Source organism: Octopus bimaculoides, chromosome 24, assembly GCF_046866305.1.
Source record: "Octopus bimaculoides isolate indiv1 chromosome 24, ASM4686630v1, whole genome shotgun sequence".
Lineage (NCBI taxonomy): Eukaryota > Metazoa > Mollusca > Cephalopoda > Octopoda > Octopodidae > Octopus > Octopus bimaculoides.
In genome coordinates this window covers 15,940,782-15,961,368 of record NC_142951.1, presented here as the reverse complement: position 1 = coordinate 15,961,368, position 20,587 = coordinate 15,940,782, and the positions used below count along the sequence as shown (strand labels likewise).

Sequence of the window (20,587 nt, the reverse complement as noted above, 5' to 3'; positions counted from 1 at the left end):
ACTAGTTGAACATATCACACGGATTGCTGTGTGTGTGTGTCTATCACAAAAACCATTATAACATATATGTATATATATTGATAGACTATTGTTATATATATATATATATATACACACACATGCACACTACAAATGTTGCTGTTACATATAAAGTTATATATATCATCATCATTGTTTAGAATTCACTTTTCCTTGATAGCATGATAAGCTTCCTGTCATCAACTCTCACCTGTTTCGAAACAAGGTAACATTTCCCAAGGGTCTGACATATTTTTGCAGAATAATGGAAATGAATGATACTGCATGTATGACAATTGCAATCATTTACAAATACCAGGCTGTATCAAGACTAAAAGACACACACACATACACACACACACATACACATACACACATACAACAGGTTATTTCCTTCAGTTTCTTTTTATCAAATCTACTCAGAAGGCTTTGGTGTCATGCAGCAGTGAGACTGAACCGGGAACCATGGAGTTGGGAAGCAAACTTCTTAATCGCATATATATTGTGTGTGTGTTTGTGCCTGTGTTTGTCCCCACCCCTCACTGCTTAACAGTTGATGTTAGTGTGTTTATGTCCCCGTAACTGAGTAGTTTGACAAAAGAGATTGATAGAATAAGTATCAGGTTTAAAAATAAAAGTACTAGAGTCAATTCATTTGACTAAAAATTCTTCAAGGTGGTGCTCCAGCATGGCTGCAGTCTAATGACTGAAACAAAGTAAAAGATATAAATATATATATATAGGTATGGCTGTGTGGTAAGAAGCTTACTTCCCAACCACATGGTTCCAGGTTCAGTCCCACTGCGTGGAACCATGGGCAGGTGTTTTCTACTATAGCCTCAGGATGACCAAAGCCTTGTGAGTGGATTTGGTAGACGGAAACTGAAAGAAGCCCATCATATATATATATATGTGTGTGTGTGTGTGTCTTTGTGTCTGTTTGTCCTCCCATCACTGCTTGACAACTGGTGTTGGTGTGTTTACATCCTCATAACTTAGTGGCTGGACATAAGAGAGCGATAGAATAAGTACTAGGCTTTAAAAAAATATGTCCTGGGGTCAATTTGTTTGACTAAATCCCTTCAAGGCAGTGCTCCAGCATGGCCACAGTCAAAAGACTGGAACAAGTAAAAGAGTAAAAGAGTAAAAGAGTAAAAGAGTAAAAGAGTATATATATATATCATTATTTTAACATCCAATTTTCAATGCTTCAATGAATCAGACAGAATTCATTGAAGCAGATTTCTTTTTTAACAGCTTGATATCCTTCCTGTCACTAATCCTCACCTATTTCCAAGTCAGGTCATTTTTCCCACATGGCCAGACACGTTTTACTCAGAAGAATGTAAACAAATGACACCGCTTGTATGTTAGTGACACTCGTTTACAACCCAGCATATTATTGGAATGAGCTTAAACATCTCCAGACTTCTCAGGAATTCTCCTATTGATTCCATTCAATGAAAAAAATTGGTTGTTTTTTGGGGTTATTTTCCCCCCTTTTTTTTTCATCCCTTCTAGTTCATACTCTGGGCAAGTATATCTGTTGCGATGCGATTGGAGAATATATGATGGAGAATATGTGATGCGATTGGAGAGGAATGTAATCAGCAGAGTGCTGAAAATCTAATCTGTAAACCAAATAAAGATAACATCGTCATCATCATTGTCGTCATCGTCGTTGCTTAGAGTAATAGTTGAAAAGATAAAGGTTTAATAGTCTACATATCTCAAAGCACTCTAGTTATAAACAGATTACGTTACATAAGTGTTGCATTTAACTCAATCTCAGACAAATTACAAGTGTTCTTTAGAATTTCAATGTTGTTCTGAGTAAAAATACATTCTCAGTAATGTCTTATATCACATGCTACTCACTGATTTAAATCTACGTTTACACAGTACAAGCAGATCTCGGTATACTTATATATGCACACAAGCATACACGGTGTACTTAGTCTTATTACATGAACGTATATCACTATAAGATTATATACACTCCACATTATATACATTGGGATGTACTGGCCTGTATGTTATTATTGTACACACCTAGATGAACAGTGTTATACAAATCTTTATATGTAGAACCAAGCACACTCGTACTCAAATATACTTGCACATATGCATGTTTAAAGTGTGCATGTGCTCTCTTGTTCATGCATAACTGAACACACACACACTCATACTAATCCCCACGCACACTAACATATGCAAACACATAGACACACTCTCATATGTAGACAGTGATACATATATATTCATGCACATGCTTACACATTTAGAATATGATATAAATGCGTTAAATATAAACACTTAAATGACCTGCCCACCCCAGCGCACATTCTAATCATGTTCCACAACCTCTAAGAATATAAAAACTTATATCTCCCCCATCTTATTTATATGTGCAGATTATCTATCTATCCATCTATCCATCTATCTATCTATCTGCTTGTCTCTCTGCCTATCTATCTATCTACTTGTCCCTCTGCCTGTCTATCTATCTGTCTGCTTGTCTATCTATTTCTCCATCCATCAACCCATCCATCCATCCATCTAGCAAGCTATTTCTCTGTGTATGTATGTATCTATCTATCCAGCTATCTAACCATTCTCTCTCTCTCTCTCTCTCTCTCTCTCTCTCTCTCTCTGTATATGTATATATATAAGAGTATATATATAATACACACACACAATACTTATATATTAATCAAAACATACAATATTATAGATCCATTACAGTATACTCTGATTAATATACTCACTCTATTGATAAATATACAAGTGACTATTTTTTCTGACTTATGGATTCTTAGATTACATGTACACTTACATGCATATACATACATACAAACACATACATACACCCATGCACATCCACTCATACATTTGTATGCAGGCAATTAGATATACTCCATCTATATCACTTTATTATTTCATCTATTCAGTGAGCTCATTACAATTGTGTGCATGCATATGTGTGTGTATGCATATGTGTGTGTATGTCTGCTGAACAGCATTACATTCAGGTTATGAAGTGTTGATTGACTTTCATTATGTTAATAATTAGCATGATTCAGTATGACACTCAAAAGTTTATTGATTAGTCATCCATTTATTTTATATATATATATATATATATATATATATATATATATATATATATATATAGGTACAGGAGTGGTTGTGTGGTAAGTAGCTTGCTTACCAACCACATGGTTCCAGGTTCAGTCCCACTGCATGGCACCTTGGGCACGTGTCTTTTACTATAGCCTCGGGCCGACCAAAGCCTTGTGAGTGGATTTGGTAGACAGAAACTGAAAGAAGCCTGTCGTATATATTTGTGTGTGTGTGTGTGTATGTTTGTGCCCCCACCATCGCTTGACAACCAATGCTGGTGTATTTATGTCTCCATAACTTAGCGGTTTGGCAAAAGAAACTGATAGAATAAGTACTAGGCTTACACAGAATATGTCCTGAGGTCGATTTGTTCAACTAAAAGTGGTGCTTTAGCATGGCCACAGTCAAATGACTGAAAAAATAAAAGAATGTATATATCTTTGCTATTATGTTAAACTGTCATATGTCCAAACTTGGCCAAATGCATTTTTTCCAATGTTTATCTTTGCTTGCAATAGCTGGTTCTTTTGGTCAAACTATCGTATCTGCAGCTGCTTCAGATGCCAAGATATCAAAAATTGTCAAAGTGTAGTACAACAGTTTTGCTACAGAATGGCGAAACTATTTTTTTCTTTTTTCTGAAAAAGCAACTTTTTTGACTTACAACAATTTTGCATAATAGAAACAATATACACATAAGTATATATACATATATATATATATATATATATATATATATATATATATATATACACACATAAGTATACATATATAGATATGCACATAAATATATTTATATATACACAGATATATGTATATATACACATAAGTATACATATATAGATATGCACATAAATATATTTATATATACACAGATATATGTATATATACACACACAAATATATGTATATACATACACCTAAATATATATGTATGTATATACCTAACACTAAACTTTAAAAAAAATTAGCAAATATCTCTAAAACTATTAGTGCAAACCCTGTATTGATAAACATAGGTATAAATAAGCCGTTTGATAATCACACCATACCTAGTGGAATACAACCTAGTAATAAATATAAAAAATATAGTAAGTATAAGCATTTTAATCCTGGAAAGTCTAACATGATTAAACAATCCAATTGTAGAAAACACAAAATAATTTGGTTTGTCCCACCTTTTTCTCTTAGAGTTAAAACCTCACTTAAGTTTTTTTCAAAATCTTGAAAGCTAATCTTCCAAAGCACCACAAGTATTATTCAATTTGTGATAAATCTTCAATAAAATTCTCTTACTCTGCAATTCCTAATCTAGGATCTATTATAGCTTACATAAGTAGAAGTAAAATAAAATGTCAATCGAATAAAGATTCTAACACTAATAATGTACCTAATGTTCGCCCAGGTAATAATAACAAATCTAGAATAATAAATTTAAGTAAATCTAAGTTTAATAATGTTAATCCATGTCAACCTTTGGTAGTTACAGATCCTGATAATCCCCCCAACTGCACCCCACCCTAAAATAGAAAAAAACAAAAAGACTAATAGAAATGATAGAACAGTTTTTAAAAGAACATGTAGCTGTAGAATCCCTGAATGATGTCCACTTGCCAGTTCATGTCTTAGGAAGAATATGGTATGTAAATGTACAGTAAAATAGATAACCAAAAAACTAAGATATATATAGGAAGCACTGTAGAGGAGATACAGAGCCCATGTAAATTCCTTTTCTAAAGCTAAGTATAAAACCTCAACGGCTCTTGCCTCATATATACACTACGTAAGAGATAGCAACACTGATTATATTTTATCCTGGTCCATAATTACACAGCTCCCTCCACCCTTATAGTGCTAGTTTGAATAGATGCTGGTTATGTATAAGGGAATCACATATTATCGTTAGATCATATAGTTCAAACACATTAATAAATTCTCTGATGTGATTCCCTCATGTAGTCATAAATTCTGTTCCACTTTTTTGAAAATTTATAGAACTAAACATATTGGATAATTGATTTGGAAGAGTGCCTGCAATTTGAAACATTTTAGCTTTTAGTATTGTGAATTATCCATTGTGCAATGTTTAATTAGATTTAAGTCTCAATAGGTTAATATTCTTGTCCCATCATGTGGGTTTTTTATATGGCTTTTATTTTTCAAAAATAAGATAAACAAAGTTCTTTTTTAATCTAAAATATACTCACCTTCATTTTCTACAATGCTCTTCCAGCTATCTGGTAGACTTGATCTCATCTACAGAATTCATATTTTTCCATCCAAATGATTTTGAAGACTGCTGAATAAATGATAATTAGATGGGGCAATGTACAGCAAATATGGTGGGTGGGGCATCATTTCCCATTCAAACTGCTACTGCCTTTGAAATGTCATCCTTGCTGTATGTAACCAAGCAGTTTTTCTTCTAGTACTGGTGTTGATGAATGATCGAATGACCAAATCCAAGCTTCTCTGCTAGTTCCTCCACCGTTACAATGGGATTTTGTTCCATGAGGTTTTGCAGGACATCCCGTCAAGCTCTACAGATCTTCCAGGACAAGGCTTGTCTTCTAGGCTGTAGTTTTCAGCTCGGTATTTCTGGAACCACAGTTGACACTGACTTACGCTTATTGTCCGATCCCCATATATTCCTCACACTTTCCATTGCATTGTTGTTTTTATTGAACTCATAAAGGAGAATATGCCAAATATGCTTTTTGTCACTTCCATTATAGCTTTGTAAAAATAACTGTTAAAATCGAACTGCACTCTTCAAAACTTGCACTAAGAATAAGACATGGTAAAATTACTACCTGCTTTTATAGCAAGTTGATGCAGATAGTTTATGCCATCCCCCTCCCACTTTTAGTCCATTCAATTGAAAAAACCCACATAATTTATGGGATGAGCCAGTATATATACACACACATAAATATATATATATATATATATATATATATACACACACCATCATACATACACACACACACATATATAGAAATATATATATATATATATATATATATATATATATATATATATATATATATATATACATATATACACACACATATAGAAATATACATATACATAAATATATATATGTATATACATATACATACAGGGTGTGTAAGATATTTGAAGACAAATTTATGTTTATAGAAAAATAGATATATAATAACAGATAATAACTTTATTTATCAAAAAATCCTATGAGGATAAAAATAAAGTTTCTTTTCTATAATGTTATTCAATAAAGCCACCGTCAGCTTCAACAACTGCTTGTATATGAGATCTAAATCTACATGCTCGAATCAAATGGTCCAGGTTCATTTTGGACATTACTCTGACTATGATAGCTTTCAAACACATATGACCTTCCAGGGCTTAACAATCGTTTCGAAAACCTCAATGTAGGTGGCAGAGTTAAACTCTAAGGCCTGGTGGAAAGAAGTAAGGAGGCATCACATGTCTTTCATTGCTGACAACCCCTAAAACCATGACATTTGCAGGAAATTTTGTATGCATAACACTTGGAACTTCAGAAGGGTCTGTACATAACTATTTGTCATTTCTTCTGTTAACTTTCTGATCTTGGTCAAAGTTTTTCTTGGAGAAAAACCAAATCAAATCTTCTTCTGCTGGATTTTTCAGATCTAAAGATCTGATGTAATGTAGTGATTTTCTTTTGCATTTTTCTGACAAATTGACCTTTCCTCATCATCTGATGTCTTCATGGACAACATTTCTGACTGTTCCTTCTGACACATGGAAATCTTTTGCAGTTGACCTCATGGACTTTCTGGGATTGTAATCAATAGTCTGTTGAACTTGCTGAATAAATTCAGGTGTTCTGATGATTTTAGAGTGTTTAGAATGCTTTTTATGTTTTGATACTGGTAATACGTTTACATCTTCAGTCCCTAGCTCCTTACAAACTTTGTAGATGAAAGATCTGGCAACTTTTAAAAATCAAGATATATCTAAATCGCTATGCTCAGCCTTTATAACCACAATAACAGCATGCCTCTTCATTTCTTGAGTAAGCTGAGAGTCTGCCATTGTTATTTTCTCAAACAAAGATTATACAGAGTTAATAAAAAATACATCAATGACCCCAAAAAAAGGTATGTCCTCAAATACCTTACGCACCCTGTATATAACACACACGCACACGCACACACACACACACACACAGAAATATACATATATACATGTTTATATATGTATATATACACACACACGCGCACACACACGCACACACACATATGTATATATATATATACACACACACACACATATATATATATACATGTATATATATATATATATATACACATAAATATATATCTATACACACATAAATATACACATATACACACACACACACACATAAATATATAACTATGTACAAATATACATAAATATATATATGTATCTGCAAAGAAAGAGGCTTGGAAATGCCATTATGAAAGACTGCTGAACATGGAGAATGAATGGGATGAGGAGAGTCTGCTAAATGTTGACCCAGTTGAGGAACCAGCTATCTGAATTAACAGTACTTTGGTATATAAAGCAGTTAAGAATATGAAGACAGGAAAATCTCCCAGCCCATCAGGAATCACCACTGAGATACTTAAAATATCTGGCAATGTGGGTTATGGTCTAGTCATCCATATTGTAAATTAGGTGGTTCACAAAGGAATCATACCCAATGACTGGTGTAGCAGCACCATGGTCAACTGCTACAAAGATAAAGGTGATGCCTGAGATAGAAATAATTACAGAGGTATCAAATTGTTAGATCAGGTAATGAAAGTCACGGAGAGGGTCATAATCCAACTAATTAGGGAGAGAGTTAGTTTAGATGAGATGCAGTTTGGTTTTGTGCCAGGGAAAAGCACCACTGATGCTATATTTCTGGTAAGGCAGCTTCAGGAGAAATACCTAGCCAAGGATAAACCTTTGTATTTAGCTTTTGTTGACTTGGGGAGAGCCCTTAACAGGGTTCCCCAATCCCTTTTCTTGTGGTCAATGCAGAAACTAGGGATAGATGAGTGGTTGGTGAGAGTTGTATAAGCCATGCACAGGGATGCTACCAGTAAGGTGATGGTTGGCAATGAGTAGAGTAAAGAATTCAGGGTACAAGTTGGGGTCCCCCAAGGATCATTCCTCAGCCCCTCTTCATCACAGTCCTCCAGGCAATAACAGAGGAATTCAAGACAGGCTTCCCCTGAGAGCTCCTCTATGCTGATGACCTTGTTCTTGTGGCTGAATCACTTCCAGAACTAGATAAGTTTCAGGTATGGAAGCAAGGTCTAGGATCAAAGGGCCTTAGAGTTAACCTAGAAAAATCAAATTTTAGTAAGTAGGAAGGCAGACAATTCACAAACCACTTCATGTAGATGGCTCTGCTTAATCTGTAGAAAAGTCATAGGTAGAAACTCCATAAGCTGTACTTGGTGCAAGGTTTGGATACACAAGAAATGCAGCAATATCAAAGGAAAGTTAACAGGGAAAATAGATTTTGTGTGTGGAAGATGCACAGGTACATTAAACACCAAAAATGTGCAGAAAATAGACTCCATCAACTGCCAGTGGGGTAACCTAGTCTCGTATTCACATTATTTATTTTTATAGAAACAAATTTTCGTTTTTGTGCTTTGCTTTGCATTTTTGTTGACAATACTTTTTTTCTCAAGTTTTTTGCATTCGACCTTTTTTGTTTCACCCAACAATATGAATTCTTGTGTCCAATTATCCCACATCCATAACATGGTTTGGATTTTGACTGTTGTTTTTCTTTTTTCATATCTGTTACCGGTTGACACATCTGTATATTTGAATAATCTTTTTCAATTTTTGCTGTGTCCTATTGTATATTTATAATTCTTTGACATTCTTCAGCCACTATTTGTAGAGTTAGTTCTGAATCTTGTTCAAGCTTTGTTAATATTCAAGCCCTTATCTCTGCATCTTTACTTGCCGTTAATCCTTGTATGAAGATTAAACATTAAACATGTTCGGGCTTAATTCGTTGAGTTTGAATTTTTCACATTCTCTATTTACAATTCTGGCATACATGATGAAATCTTCCATTTCTTTTTTTTTTAAATTCAAACACTCCCAGCGAATATTAAATAGTGAACTTTCACTGAATATTTTAGATAATAGCTTGTTTCCTCCGAACAAATTTCGGATGGTTTTCTTGGCAAGATGTAATTACAAAACTTTTCATGTTCTGCTGGTGATAATTTCCTTAAAAGAAGGTGTACCTTTTCGTCCATCCAGCTTTTACACTCTTCCTTGAAGATTCCTTCATACCTTCTGAAGTATGCAGAAAATGTAATCCCTTCTTCCGGGTTATACATGAATTCTTCAATTGAATTAGCAGCCGCGTCTGCCGAAAACGAGCCTGAAGTTTTTTGACTGCGACAATAATTCCAACAATTGTTGATTTTGTTGTTGTTGTAGTTGCTGTTGTACCTGTTTGTGCTGTTTCTGTTGTTCTTGTTGTTGCTGTAGTTGTCATTGCAACTGAACCATGGAAGCTAATAGGTCTTCCATACTAAGAACGTCCATCATGAGCTTCAAATGTTTCACTGATACTGCTATGTCCTCCTTTGAACTCATTGTATATGCCACTTCATAACATGGACTTATAACAAGACAGATATATTGTTAGATTCACTTCTGTGTTATTTCGTAATACTATAGTATTGTGTCCTACGAAGAGTGAAAAAATATACAGTCTTATTACTGCTGCAATTCCTCAGGTTTTGATAATGGGAGAACACAATGGATCTGTGGTTCAAAGAGTACATCACATTTGGAAGAAAACATTTGAATGGTCTTGGTTAGTCTGTTTAATTAGGGTCAGTTTGAAGGTTAACCTCATCCGTTAGCATTCACATTATTCTGTCAAATGTAATACTCGTTTATTCATTGTTTTGAATTAATCATACATTATCTCATAGCTTCAAGATTTTAATGTTGAGACTAGATTTTTAGAATGATATTGTAGGGTGGGTGTGAAAGGCTGGATTTGGCCAGTTTGAACAGAAAACTGGGAGAATATTTTGGTCAGATATTGCTGGTTTAAATGCTAAACAATTAAATGGAATAAATAATAACACCCCTCCCACCCACACACTGCACAATCTGACTACTAAAGACAGAATAGAAAAAGGTGCAGATACAAACAGTATAATACCTAAACCCATAAAAACACACACACTCATGACACACATACACATACCACAGATGGAATCAGAAAGAAATAAAAATAAAAATAGACAAATAAAATATTAATATAAGACTCGCGTACAAACAGAGTAGTAAGCAAACTCACACAAAACACACATACTAAACACATGGACATGTGCACGCACACATACACACAGACACACAAATTCATGTGCAGATAGGGATACACATCACAGAAAGACAACATGGAATAAGCAGAACAAGAAGAGAAACATGGGAAAGAGAGTCACTGATGAGGACACAAGATGTGTGATGAAAGCGCTTTGACAAAGAAGATAAAATATAATAATAATAATAATAATAAAAATAATAATATTAATAAAGCTGAAATCGAGACCAAATATATTGTGCATGTGTTTAATTGGCAAAACATAACCATCCCCCAAGTATAACAATAACAACAACATGAGTTTATTTTTATTTTGTATTGTGTTTCAGAAATGATTCCCTTTTTTGCTAATTGTTATTTAATTTATGCATCTTACAGTTATCCATTTCTACATTCATTTTATATATTTTATTGCAGACGCCTCACAACATGAGTAAACCACCTGGACGTCTGCTAGCAGACAGCCGTTTACCTGCAATGGTTGGATCAGGACAGGTCCAGGTGTACATTGCCAAGTATAACTATGATCCTTTCCAATTCTCACCTAACGAAAACCCTGAAACAGAACTGGCCCTTAATTCAGGCGATTACGTTTTTATCAATGGAGAGATGGATGAGGTTTGTTTCATTCTTTTTTCAAATCCTCTTCTCTTCCTTTCTTTGACATATTTATTTTCTTCATACACATTCTCTCTTTGTTGCTTTTTTTTTTTGTATTTCTGTTTTTTTTTTCACCACATGCTTTACTTATTTAACTTTGTATCTTTGTGTCCTTTTTTAGCTTATAATCTTTGTTTACATTTACGTATTTTAACAATCTAAGTAGCTCTGTAATTATACACACTCAATGGGCTTCTTTATAGTTTCCATTTACCAAATTTCACATGGTATTGGTCAGCCTGACATTACATCAGAAGACACTTGTCTAAACCCATGACTGCATCTATTAACATCATCATCATTGTCAATTAATGTCCATGTTCCATGCTGGTTTTGGATAGGATAGTTTCACAGGATGTGATGTGTTCAAGGACTGCATTCTGCTTCATTGTCTGCTTCGGCCTAGATGCCTTTCCTAATACTCAACACTTTCCAATGCACTGGGTGCTTTTGTCTTTTCTTTTGTGCCTCTGGCATTAGTGGTGTTGCCATGCAGCTCACAAGACTATGAAATCTGAGAGGAGAGGATCAAACTATCAGAGGTGTGGCAGAACAGCTTTGTGCTGTAAAGGATCTATGTAGCTATTGATATTCAAAGGAGAGGGTGTGAATGAACTAGGCATGCTAGAAAGAACAGCTAAATCCCTCAAATAATATAATACTAGATACACTCTCTGAAAAAAAGACATTATGGCCTTGGCTTGAATGTCATTAATGTTAGATCCACTTGATCAGTTTCCCTGGGGTTAAATAATGGTAGTGGCAACATCAACTCTCCTGAACAAGGGAAGGAATCAGACTCTGATTTTTGCTGATTATCATTTCACTAATTAATAAATATTTATGCTAGCCATGTATTTGAATTTCTTCTGCCATATTTATGAATAAATACTTATATATACACATACAAAAATACATACATATATATATATATATTTATATAATATATATACACTCTCTGAGTGGTTGGCGTTAGGAAGGGCATCCAGCTGTAGAAACTCTGCCAAATTAGATTGGAGCCTGGTGTTGCCATCCGGTTTCACCAGTCCTCAGTCAAATCGTCCAACCCATGCTAGCATGGAAAGCGGACGTTAAACGATGATGATGATGATGATGATGATATACACACACATATATATATATATATATATACATATACATATTTATATATATATATATATATATATATATATATATATATATATATATATATATATATATACGCACACATATATATACGCACATATATATATGTGCATATATATATATATATATATATATATATATATATATGTGGCAGATGTTCTGGTGCAATAAACACTGTGAACAAACAGGAAACAACTTCTATCTCATTCCAGGGAGAAAAACTAGAGGTAGTTGATAGCTTCCGCTATCTGGGTGACCAAGTTAGTAGTGGGGGTGGGTGCACTGAAAATGTAACTGCTAGAATAAGAATAGCCTGGGCCAAGTTTAGAGAGCTCTTACCTCTGCTGGCGACAAAGGGACTCTCACTCAGGGTAAAAGGCAGACTGTATGACGCATGTGTACGAACAGCCATGCTACATGGCAGTGAAACATGGGCTGTGACTGCTGAGGACATGCGTAAGCTCGCAAGGAATGAAGCCAGTATGCTCCGCTGGATGTGTAATGTAAATGTGCATACCTGTCAGAGTGTAAGTATCTTGAGAGAAAAGCTGAACATAAGAAGCGTCAGTAGTGGTGTGCAAGAGAGACGATTGCGCTGGTTTGGACATGTGGTGAGAATGAATGAGGATAGCTGCGTGAAAAAGTGCCACTCCCTAACAGTTGAGGGAACCCGTGGAAGAGGTAGGCCCAGGAAGACCTGGGTTGAGGTGGTGAGGCAAGACCTTCGAACATTGGGCCTCACCGAGGCGATGACTACTGACCGAGACCTTTGGAAATGTGCTGTGCGTGAGAAGACCCGGCAAGCCAAGTGAGATCGTTGCCAGTGCCCCTGGACTGGCTCTTGTGCGGGTGGCACATAAGATGTACCATCCTGAGCGTGACCGTTGCCAGTACCGCCTGACTGGCCTTGTAGGGTTTTCGAGCGAGATCGTTGCCAGTGCCCCTGGACTGGCTCTTGTGCGGGAGGCACATAAAAGACACCATTTCGAGCCTGGCTGTTTTCGTGCGGGTAACACGTAAAAGCACCCACGACACTCTCTGAGTGGTTGGCGTTAGGAAGGGCATCCAGCTGTAGAAACTATGCCAAATTAGATTGGAGCCTGGTGTAGCCATCCGGTTGCACCAGTCCCTCAGTCAAATCGTCCAACCCATGCTAGCATGGAAAGCGGACATTAAACGATGATGATGATGATGATGATGATGATATATACACACACACACACACATATATGTGTACATATATACACTCACACACCTATATATATATATGCATATATGTATATGTGTGTGTATATATATGTGTGCATGTATGTATATATATATATATGTATGTATATATATATATATATATATATATATATATATATATATATATAGCAAATAAGAAAACGGAAAGGGTATAAAATCGATAGACATCAGCCTGTAAACATTTCATGTATGTATATATATATGTGTGTGTGCATCTATTTATACAAATATATTGGATGAATATGCAGACATGTATGAGTGGATGGTGTGAAAACATATAAGGTACTATCCCTTAGTTGGTTTCTCAACCTCTAACTCACATGGAAATATATATATATATTAATTATATATATATATATATATACATATATATGCATGTGCATATATGTATATATATATATATATATATACACATATATATATATGTGTGTGTGTGTGTGTGTGTGTGTGTGTGTGCATATATATATATATAAATATATATGTATATATGTATGCGTATATATGTATATATATACTATATGTGTATATATATATATATGTATATTATATATATATATATATATATATATATATATATATATATATATGTATATATATATATATTTGTATATGTACGTATATATATATGTATATGTATGTATCTATGTATATACATGTATATGTATATATATGTATATATGTATTTGTATGTATATGTATATATATATATGTATGTATATGTATATATATATTTGTATGTATATGTATATATGTATATATGTGCATGTATGTATGTATATATGTATATGTATGTGTATGTATATATGTAAATGTATATTGTATATATATATGTGTGTATATATGTATATATATATATATATATATATATATATGTATATATATATATATATATATATATATGTATATATATATATATGTATGTATATATGTATATAACTATATATGTATATATATATGTATATATATGTGTATGTATTGGCATGAGTTGGACGCTTTGTCTGAGGTCTGGAGAGCCAGCAGCTGCACCAGGCTCCAATCTGATCTGATACTGTTTCTACAGCTGGATGCCCATCCTAATGCCAACCACTCTGATAGTGTAGTTGGTGCTTTTTACGTGCCACTGGCACAGGAACCAGTCATGGGGTACTGGCATCGGCCCTGTTTGGATGGTGCTTTTTACATGCCACTGGCATGGGTGCCAGTCAGGTGGACCTGGCACTGATCACGTTCTGATGGTGCTTTTTATGTGCCACCAGCATGGGAGCCAGTCAAGGGGTACCACGTTCGGACGGTGCTTTTTACATTCCACCAGCACGGGAGCCTGTCAAGCGGACCTGACATCGACCACATTCAGATGGTGCTTTTTACATGTCACTGGCACAGGAGCCAGTCAGGGGTCATTGGCCACAGCTACGATATTGGTTTTACTTGATTCAGCAGGTCTTCTCAAGCATGTCATTTCACCCGACACATCAGGGTACTCTTGATGGGGCCGGACATGCTTGGCTGCGATCCCACTTTAGTTGCTGGGTTTTGTCAATCACAGCATATCTCCAAAGGTCTGTCTCATGTCATTGCCTCTTTGAGACCCAATGTTTAAAGGTCATGCTTCACCACCTCATCCCCTGTCTTCCTGGGTCTCCCTCTTTCACAGGTTCCTTCCACAGTTAGGGAGTGGCACTTTCTCACACAGCTGTCCTCATCCATGCATAGTACATGACCATACCAATGCAATCATCTCTCTTGCACACCACATTTGATGCTTCTTCTGCCCAACTTTTTTCTCATGGCGCTTACACTCAGTCATGTATGCACACTGACATTACACATCCAGCGGATCATACTAGTTTCATTTCTTTCAAGCCTACACATATCATCAGCAGTTTCACTGCCATATATCTTTATATATATTAATACATATATGTGTGCATGTGCGTATACAGGTATGCACTCACACCCACACAGATATGTAAAATTAATTAATGTAACCTGTCATATGATAAAATGTTCTATAAATCAAGAGAAACTTAGGTTTTACTTTCTATTAACAAAAGATATTACAACTTAAAACATAAAAGAAGTTATATATAATTTATCTAATTTAGTTAGTGGTATATTCCTTTGACATCAAAAACCGATTGAGATTATTATTATTATTATTATTATTATTATTATTATTATTATTTTTATGTTTATTATTTTTATTGTTATGACATACATATATTGTCATATTAATATATAATGTGTAAAAGTAAAGAAAATCTTAGCGGACATAATTAAGCAATTTAATTTAAAATATCTACAGTATTTATGAAAATCTACTCATGTCATAATTAATTTTATAGTGATATAATTTTAATGAACTTTAAAAAGATATAGTCTCAAGCAACATATATCAAGAGAAAAACATTTTAAATTTTCTTAGATTTTCTTATGGGTTTCCAGAATAATGAAACAAGTCACTATCAGATAATCACAATATTTGGCTTCCATATTCACATACAACCATAGATGTGCACCTAGGAAGTTCCTCTTTCCAGTGCACGGGTTCTTAACTCTTAACTTCCTGTACAACACAGTATCATATCAGTCTAAAATGCATGATATCACATGAATTGTATTAACCTTGTTTACATTCATTTTGTAGGTAGTAAGGCATTCTTTAATGTAATAGAGAAAATTCTGGTCTCTTCTTCTGTTGTTCATTTCTATTCTGTAATTGAATCAATACATGACCAGGTTTTTGAGTTAAACAATTTTCAGCAGTATGTTAAGAATTAAGCAAGGATCTTTTGGTTTGTTTTTATGGAAGACTAGTTGTTGCCCTTGCTTGTAATTCTTCCCTTTCTTTGCAACTTGTATTGTCCAAAGGAAAGACAAGGACCAATACAATTTGTCACCAATCTTCATTTATATTTATGTTTGTTATGTGTCTAGCTAGCTAGCTATATATTTACACACACACACACACATGCAGATTGTAGACCTTGGCACAGTCCACTAGTTTACCAGCTACTGTTAAACCATCCAACACATGCCAGCATGGAAAATGGATGTTAAATGATGGTGATATGCTTCTTCCCAGTTTCCATCTACCAAATCCAATGACAAGGCTTTGGTCAGCCAGGAGCTATAGGAGAAGGCACTTGCCCAAGGTGTGATGCTGTAAGACTGAATGTGAAACCATGTAGTTGGAGAGCAACTACATGGTTTCAAAGGTCTCTGTCTCCTGTCATTGCCTCTGTTCAAATGTGATGCCCAATGTTCAAAGGTCAAGCTTCACCACCTCATCCCATGTCTCAATCATCAGTTTGCAAAACCCATGTTACCTACTCCACTGGAGACAAAATAGATATAAATATAACCCTTTAGCATTTAAACCAGTCACATCTAGCCCCCAAATTCAAACCCCTTTGCCAAACTGCATATATCCAATGTGCTCATCAAACCAGTATGATCTCAAGCTCAAATTCATGTCCTCCACGTCAGACCATGATCGGTGGAGGTAAAATGCTGAGGCCTTCATCCTCCAGTGGACTGAACATAGACAGTCCAGTCCAGTCCAGTCCAGTCCAGTCTAGTCTTATCCAATCTATTAGAATGATTAGGTTTTTGTCCTTTTATCGTAATCTTTTAGAAATATTACATTCCACTCATCTCATTGTAATCTATTAAAACAATTAGATTCCAGTCATCTCATTGCCTTCTATTAGAACATCGTTCCAGTCGTCTGATTACAATCAAGGTGTTAGTGTGAGCATGTTCAGTCTTTCATAGAAAATATTTGTTCTGATAATTTATATGCATTAAACAAACTGAGGAACCTGCCAGCCATTGCTGGTATGGAAAGAATACAAAAATAAATTAATATAAAAATATTAATATGTAAAGTAATATCCTGTTTGTGATTATGGCGGAAAAAGAAGAAAAATAACAAGTATTCAGATGGGAATGGGAAAATGTTACAATTTGCAAAAAGTAAAATCAAATCTTTGTTTGTCTCTCTCTCTCTCTCTCTCTCTCTCTCTCTATATATATATATATATATATATATATATATATATATATATATATACATCTGTCTTTCGTTTCTCTCTTTCTCTCTCTCATGCACACACACACACTGTGTATATATGTGTGTGAATATATATATGTAGATATTGGGCTGTCTCTCTCATACACTTTCTCTTTTCCTCACACTGTGAACTTATTTTTAAGTCTGGTACTTATTGGTCTCTTTTGCTGAACTGCTAAGTTACAGGGATGTAAACAGACCAACACCAGTTGTCAATTGGTGGTGGGGGACAAACCCACACACATTCAGATATGTATATACATGTATACAAATATATATGTTTGAGAAGACTCGTGAAGCCAAGTGTAACCCTAGTCATGGTTGATGCTGGTGTCATGTAAATGGCGCCCGTGCGGGTCATACATAAAAGCACATAAGGCGGCGAGCTGGCAGAGTTGTTAGCACGCCGGCGAAATGCTTAGCGGTATTTCGTCTGCCGTTACGTTGTGAGTTCAAATTCCGCCGAGGTCGACTTTGCCTTTCATCCTTTCAGGGTCAATTAAATAAGTACCAGTTATGCACTGGGTTGATGTAATCGACTTAATCCTTTTGTCCTTGTTTGTCCCCTCTATTTTTAGCCCCCTATGGGCAATAAAGACATAAATACATAAATGGCACCCATGCCAGTAGCATGTAAAAAGCACCCATTACACTCTTGGAGTGGCTGGCATTAGGAAGGGCATCCAACCATAGAAACCTTGCCAAATCAGACAGGAATCTGGTACAGCCCTCCAGCTTACCAGTTCCAGTCAAACCATCTAACCCATGCCAGCATGGAAAACAGATGCTAAAGGATGATGATGATGATGATGATGATGATGATATGGCTATATACTATTAAAAGTGAAGTTCAATCTTGCTTGCTTGCTTGCAATGTTACACAGCCAAACTGGCGCATAATGGGAAAATATTTTGAAAGTAAAGTGCCCCTGAGATTTGAATACGAATGCAATAAAACAAGTTTTACATAAATCAAACCAGTAGTTATTGAGATATTTGGGATTTTGGGGTATAAATACCCCAAACAGTCCATAATGGGAAAATATTCTGAAAAATAGTTTCATCCTGAAAGGGAAGAAACTCGAAACTCTAACCTTTCCATTAGACACATAATGATAGGCAAAATATTTTAAAGGGAAAATGACTTTAAAAACATGGTAAATATTTTGTAAAAGACCCATTTGTAACCTCGGTGCGACATAGTTTTTTTCCATAAGTTTCTTTTCAGTGCATTCAACGTTTCTCACCACGTAACAGCTATTTATGATAAAGGACCTGAAATACCTGTTACCTGGTAGCAGGGCATGCAAGAAATAGCAGCTAAACCTTTCTTTTTCTGGGGAAAAGAGCCATTTACTCGTGATTTGGATGTTACAATTGTTGAAAGCATGTGAAATAACATTGAAAAGAAAAAAAAAAACCATGAAACAAGACTCCATTGCTGGGAAATTCAGACTTCCCTGGTGACCCAACGGGTTACAGGTAGTTTAGTATTTATATATATATCTCTCTCTAGGGCTGGTAAAATTCCTGATATATATATATATATATATATATATATATATATATATATATATATAGAGAGAGAGAGAGAGAGAGAGAGAGAGAGAGAGAGAGAGAAAGTAGACAAAACAAAAAATATTTATGAAGTAAACAACCAAACACAACATAACTACAACATACAAGAAAACAAACCCCCACGACTTATAATTCAATTAATGTAGAAAAAAATTTAGCCACAAATTTAAAATAGACGACAAAGGAGAAATGCTTAACTCCATGAAATCCTTTTATAATCCCGAAAGACCATAAGAATAACTTCACGCAAAATCCTAGCTGTAGTTTAATAAATCCCACAAAAAACGAAATAGGAATTATTAGTAAATCCATATTGGATAATATTCTACGACATATCAGAGCACACTCAAATCATGCAGTAATGCAACTATTGAATGGTTTAAGAAAATAGAAGATAAACCCAAATGCAATTTTTTACAATTTGATATCATACAGTTCTACTCCTTGATCTCCAAAAGCTTGAATTTAGTAAGGCATATGTCACTATAACAAATACTGATATAATTATGAACACAAGGAAGTCATTACTCTTTCATGATAATTCCTATTGGGTTGAAAAGAATGGAGATGAGTTATTTGATGTGGCAATGAGGAGCTATGACAGTGCAGAGGTAGCTGACCTTGTATGCCTTTATATCCTAGATATCCTTAAAAAGGAAATAAAAGAAGCTAATATAAGTTTATATAGGGGCGATGGCCTGGGTGTAGTATACAATAGAAACCTCTTAATACACTGCAATACCTGCACCTATGTATGCATTTCCAAAATAATATTTTAATTTGTTACTCAGCAGAAAAAGGGCAGCAGCCATGACTTCATTCAAGATCTCAAACACTGGTAGAAAGAAAAGGAGGAAGTTATTGTCAATCTAGAAGCCTGTCCCAAATACAACAGAATGTTAAAGGAACACGGGAGCCAGGTGGTGGGGTTAAACCAAGCAATAGATTGTATCTACTTCCCAAATACAGGAGCAGTCCTACCAGCCAACTCCCACAAAACTTCCATCTGCCAAATTTCACTCACAAAGATTTGACTGAACTGGAACTGTGGTAGCAGACACTTGCTCAAGGTACTGAATGGTGAAATTGAACTCAAAACTGCATTTGTTGTGAAGTGAAATTCTTAACCACACAGTTATGCTTACAATGATATATACTTAACCAATAGACATGTCTTTGTACATGCATACGCATGCATATATCATGGTACATGCATATGCATGCATATATCATGGTACATGCATACGTATGCATATACCAAGGTATGCACACAAATGCACATGCTCATGAATATGGGGGGATGCAAAAGGCATTGTGTTTATTGACTTTCTTCAAAATGACCTCACCATCAGTAGGAAGTATTAT

At 35.0% G+C, this 20,587-nt stretch overlaps 1 protein-coding gene across 1 annotated transcript in view; it reads left to right on the top strand.

Annotated features, from left to right (window-relative positions):
* The window catches only part of LOC106877382 (uncharacterized), a 900,394-nt gene that overhangs the window by 731,994 nt on the left and 147,813 nt on the right, over positions 1–20,587 (top strand). The window contains exon 14 of the mRNA XM_089341355.1: positions 10,933–11,133. Coding sequence (XP_089197481.1) covers positions 10,933–11,133 — 201 coding nt within the window. The remainder of the gene's footprint in view (positions 1–10,932; positions 11,134–20,587) is intronic.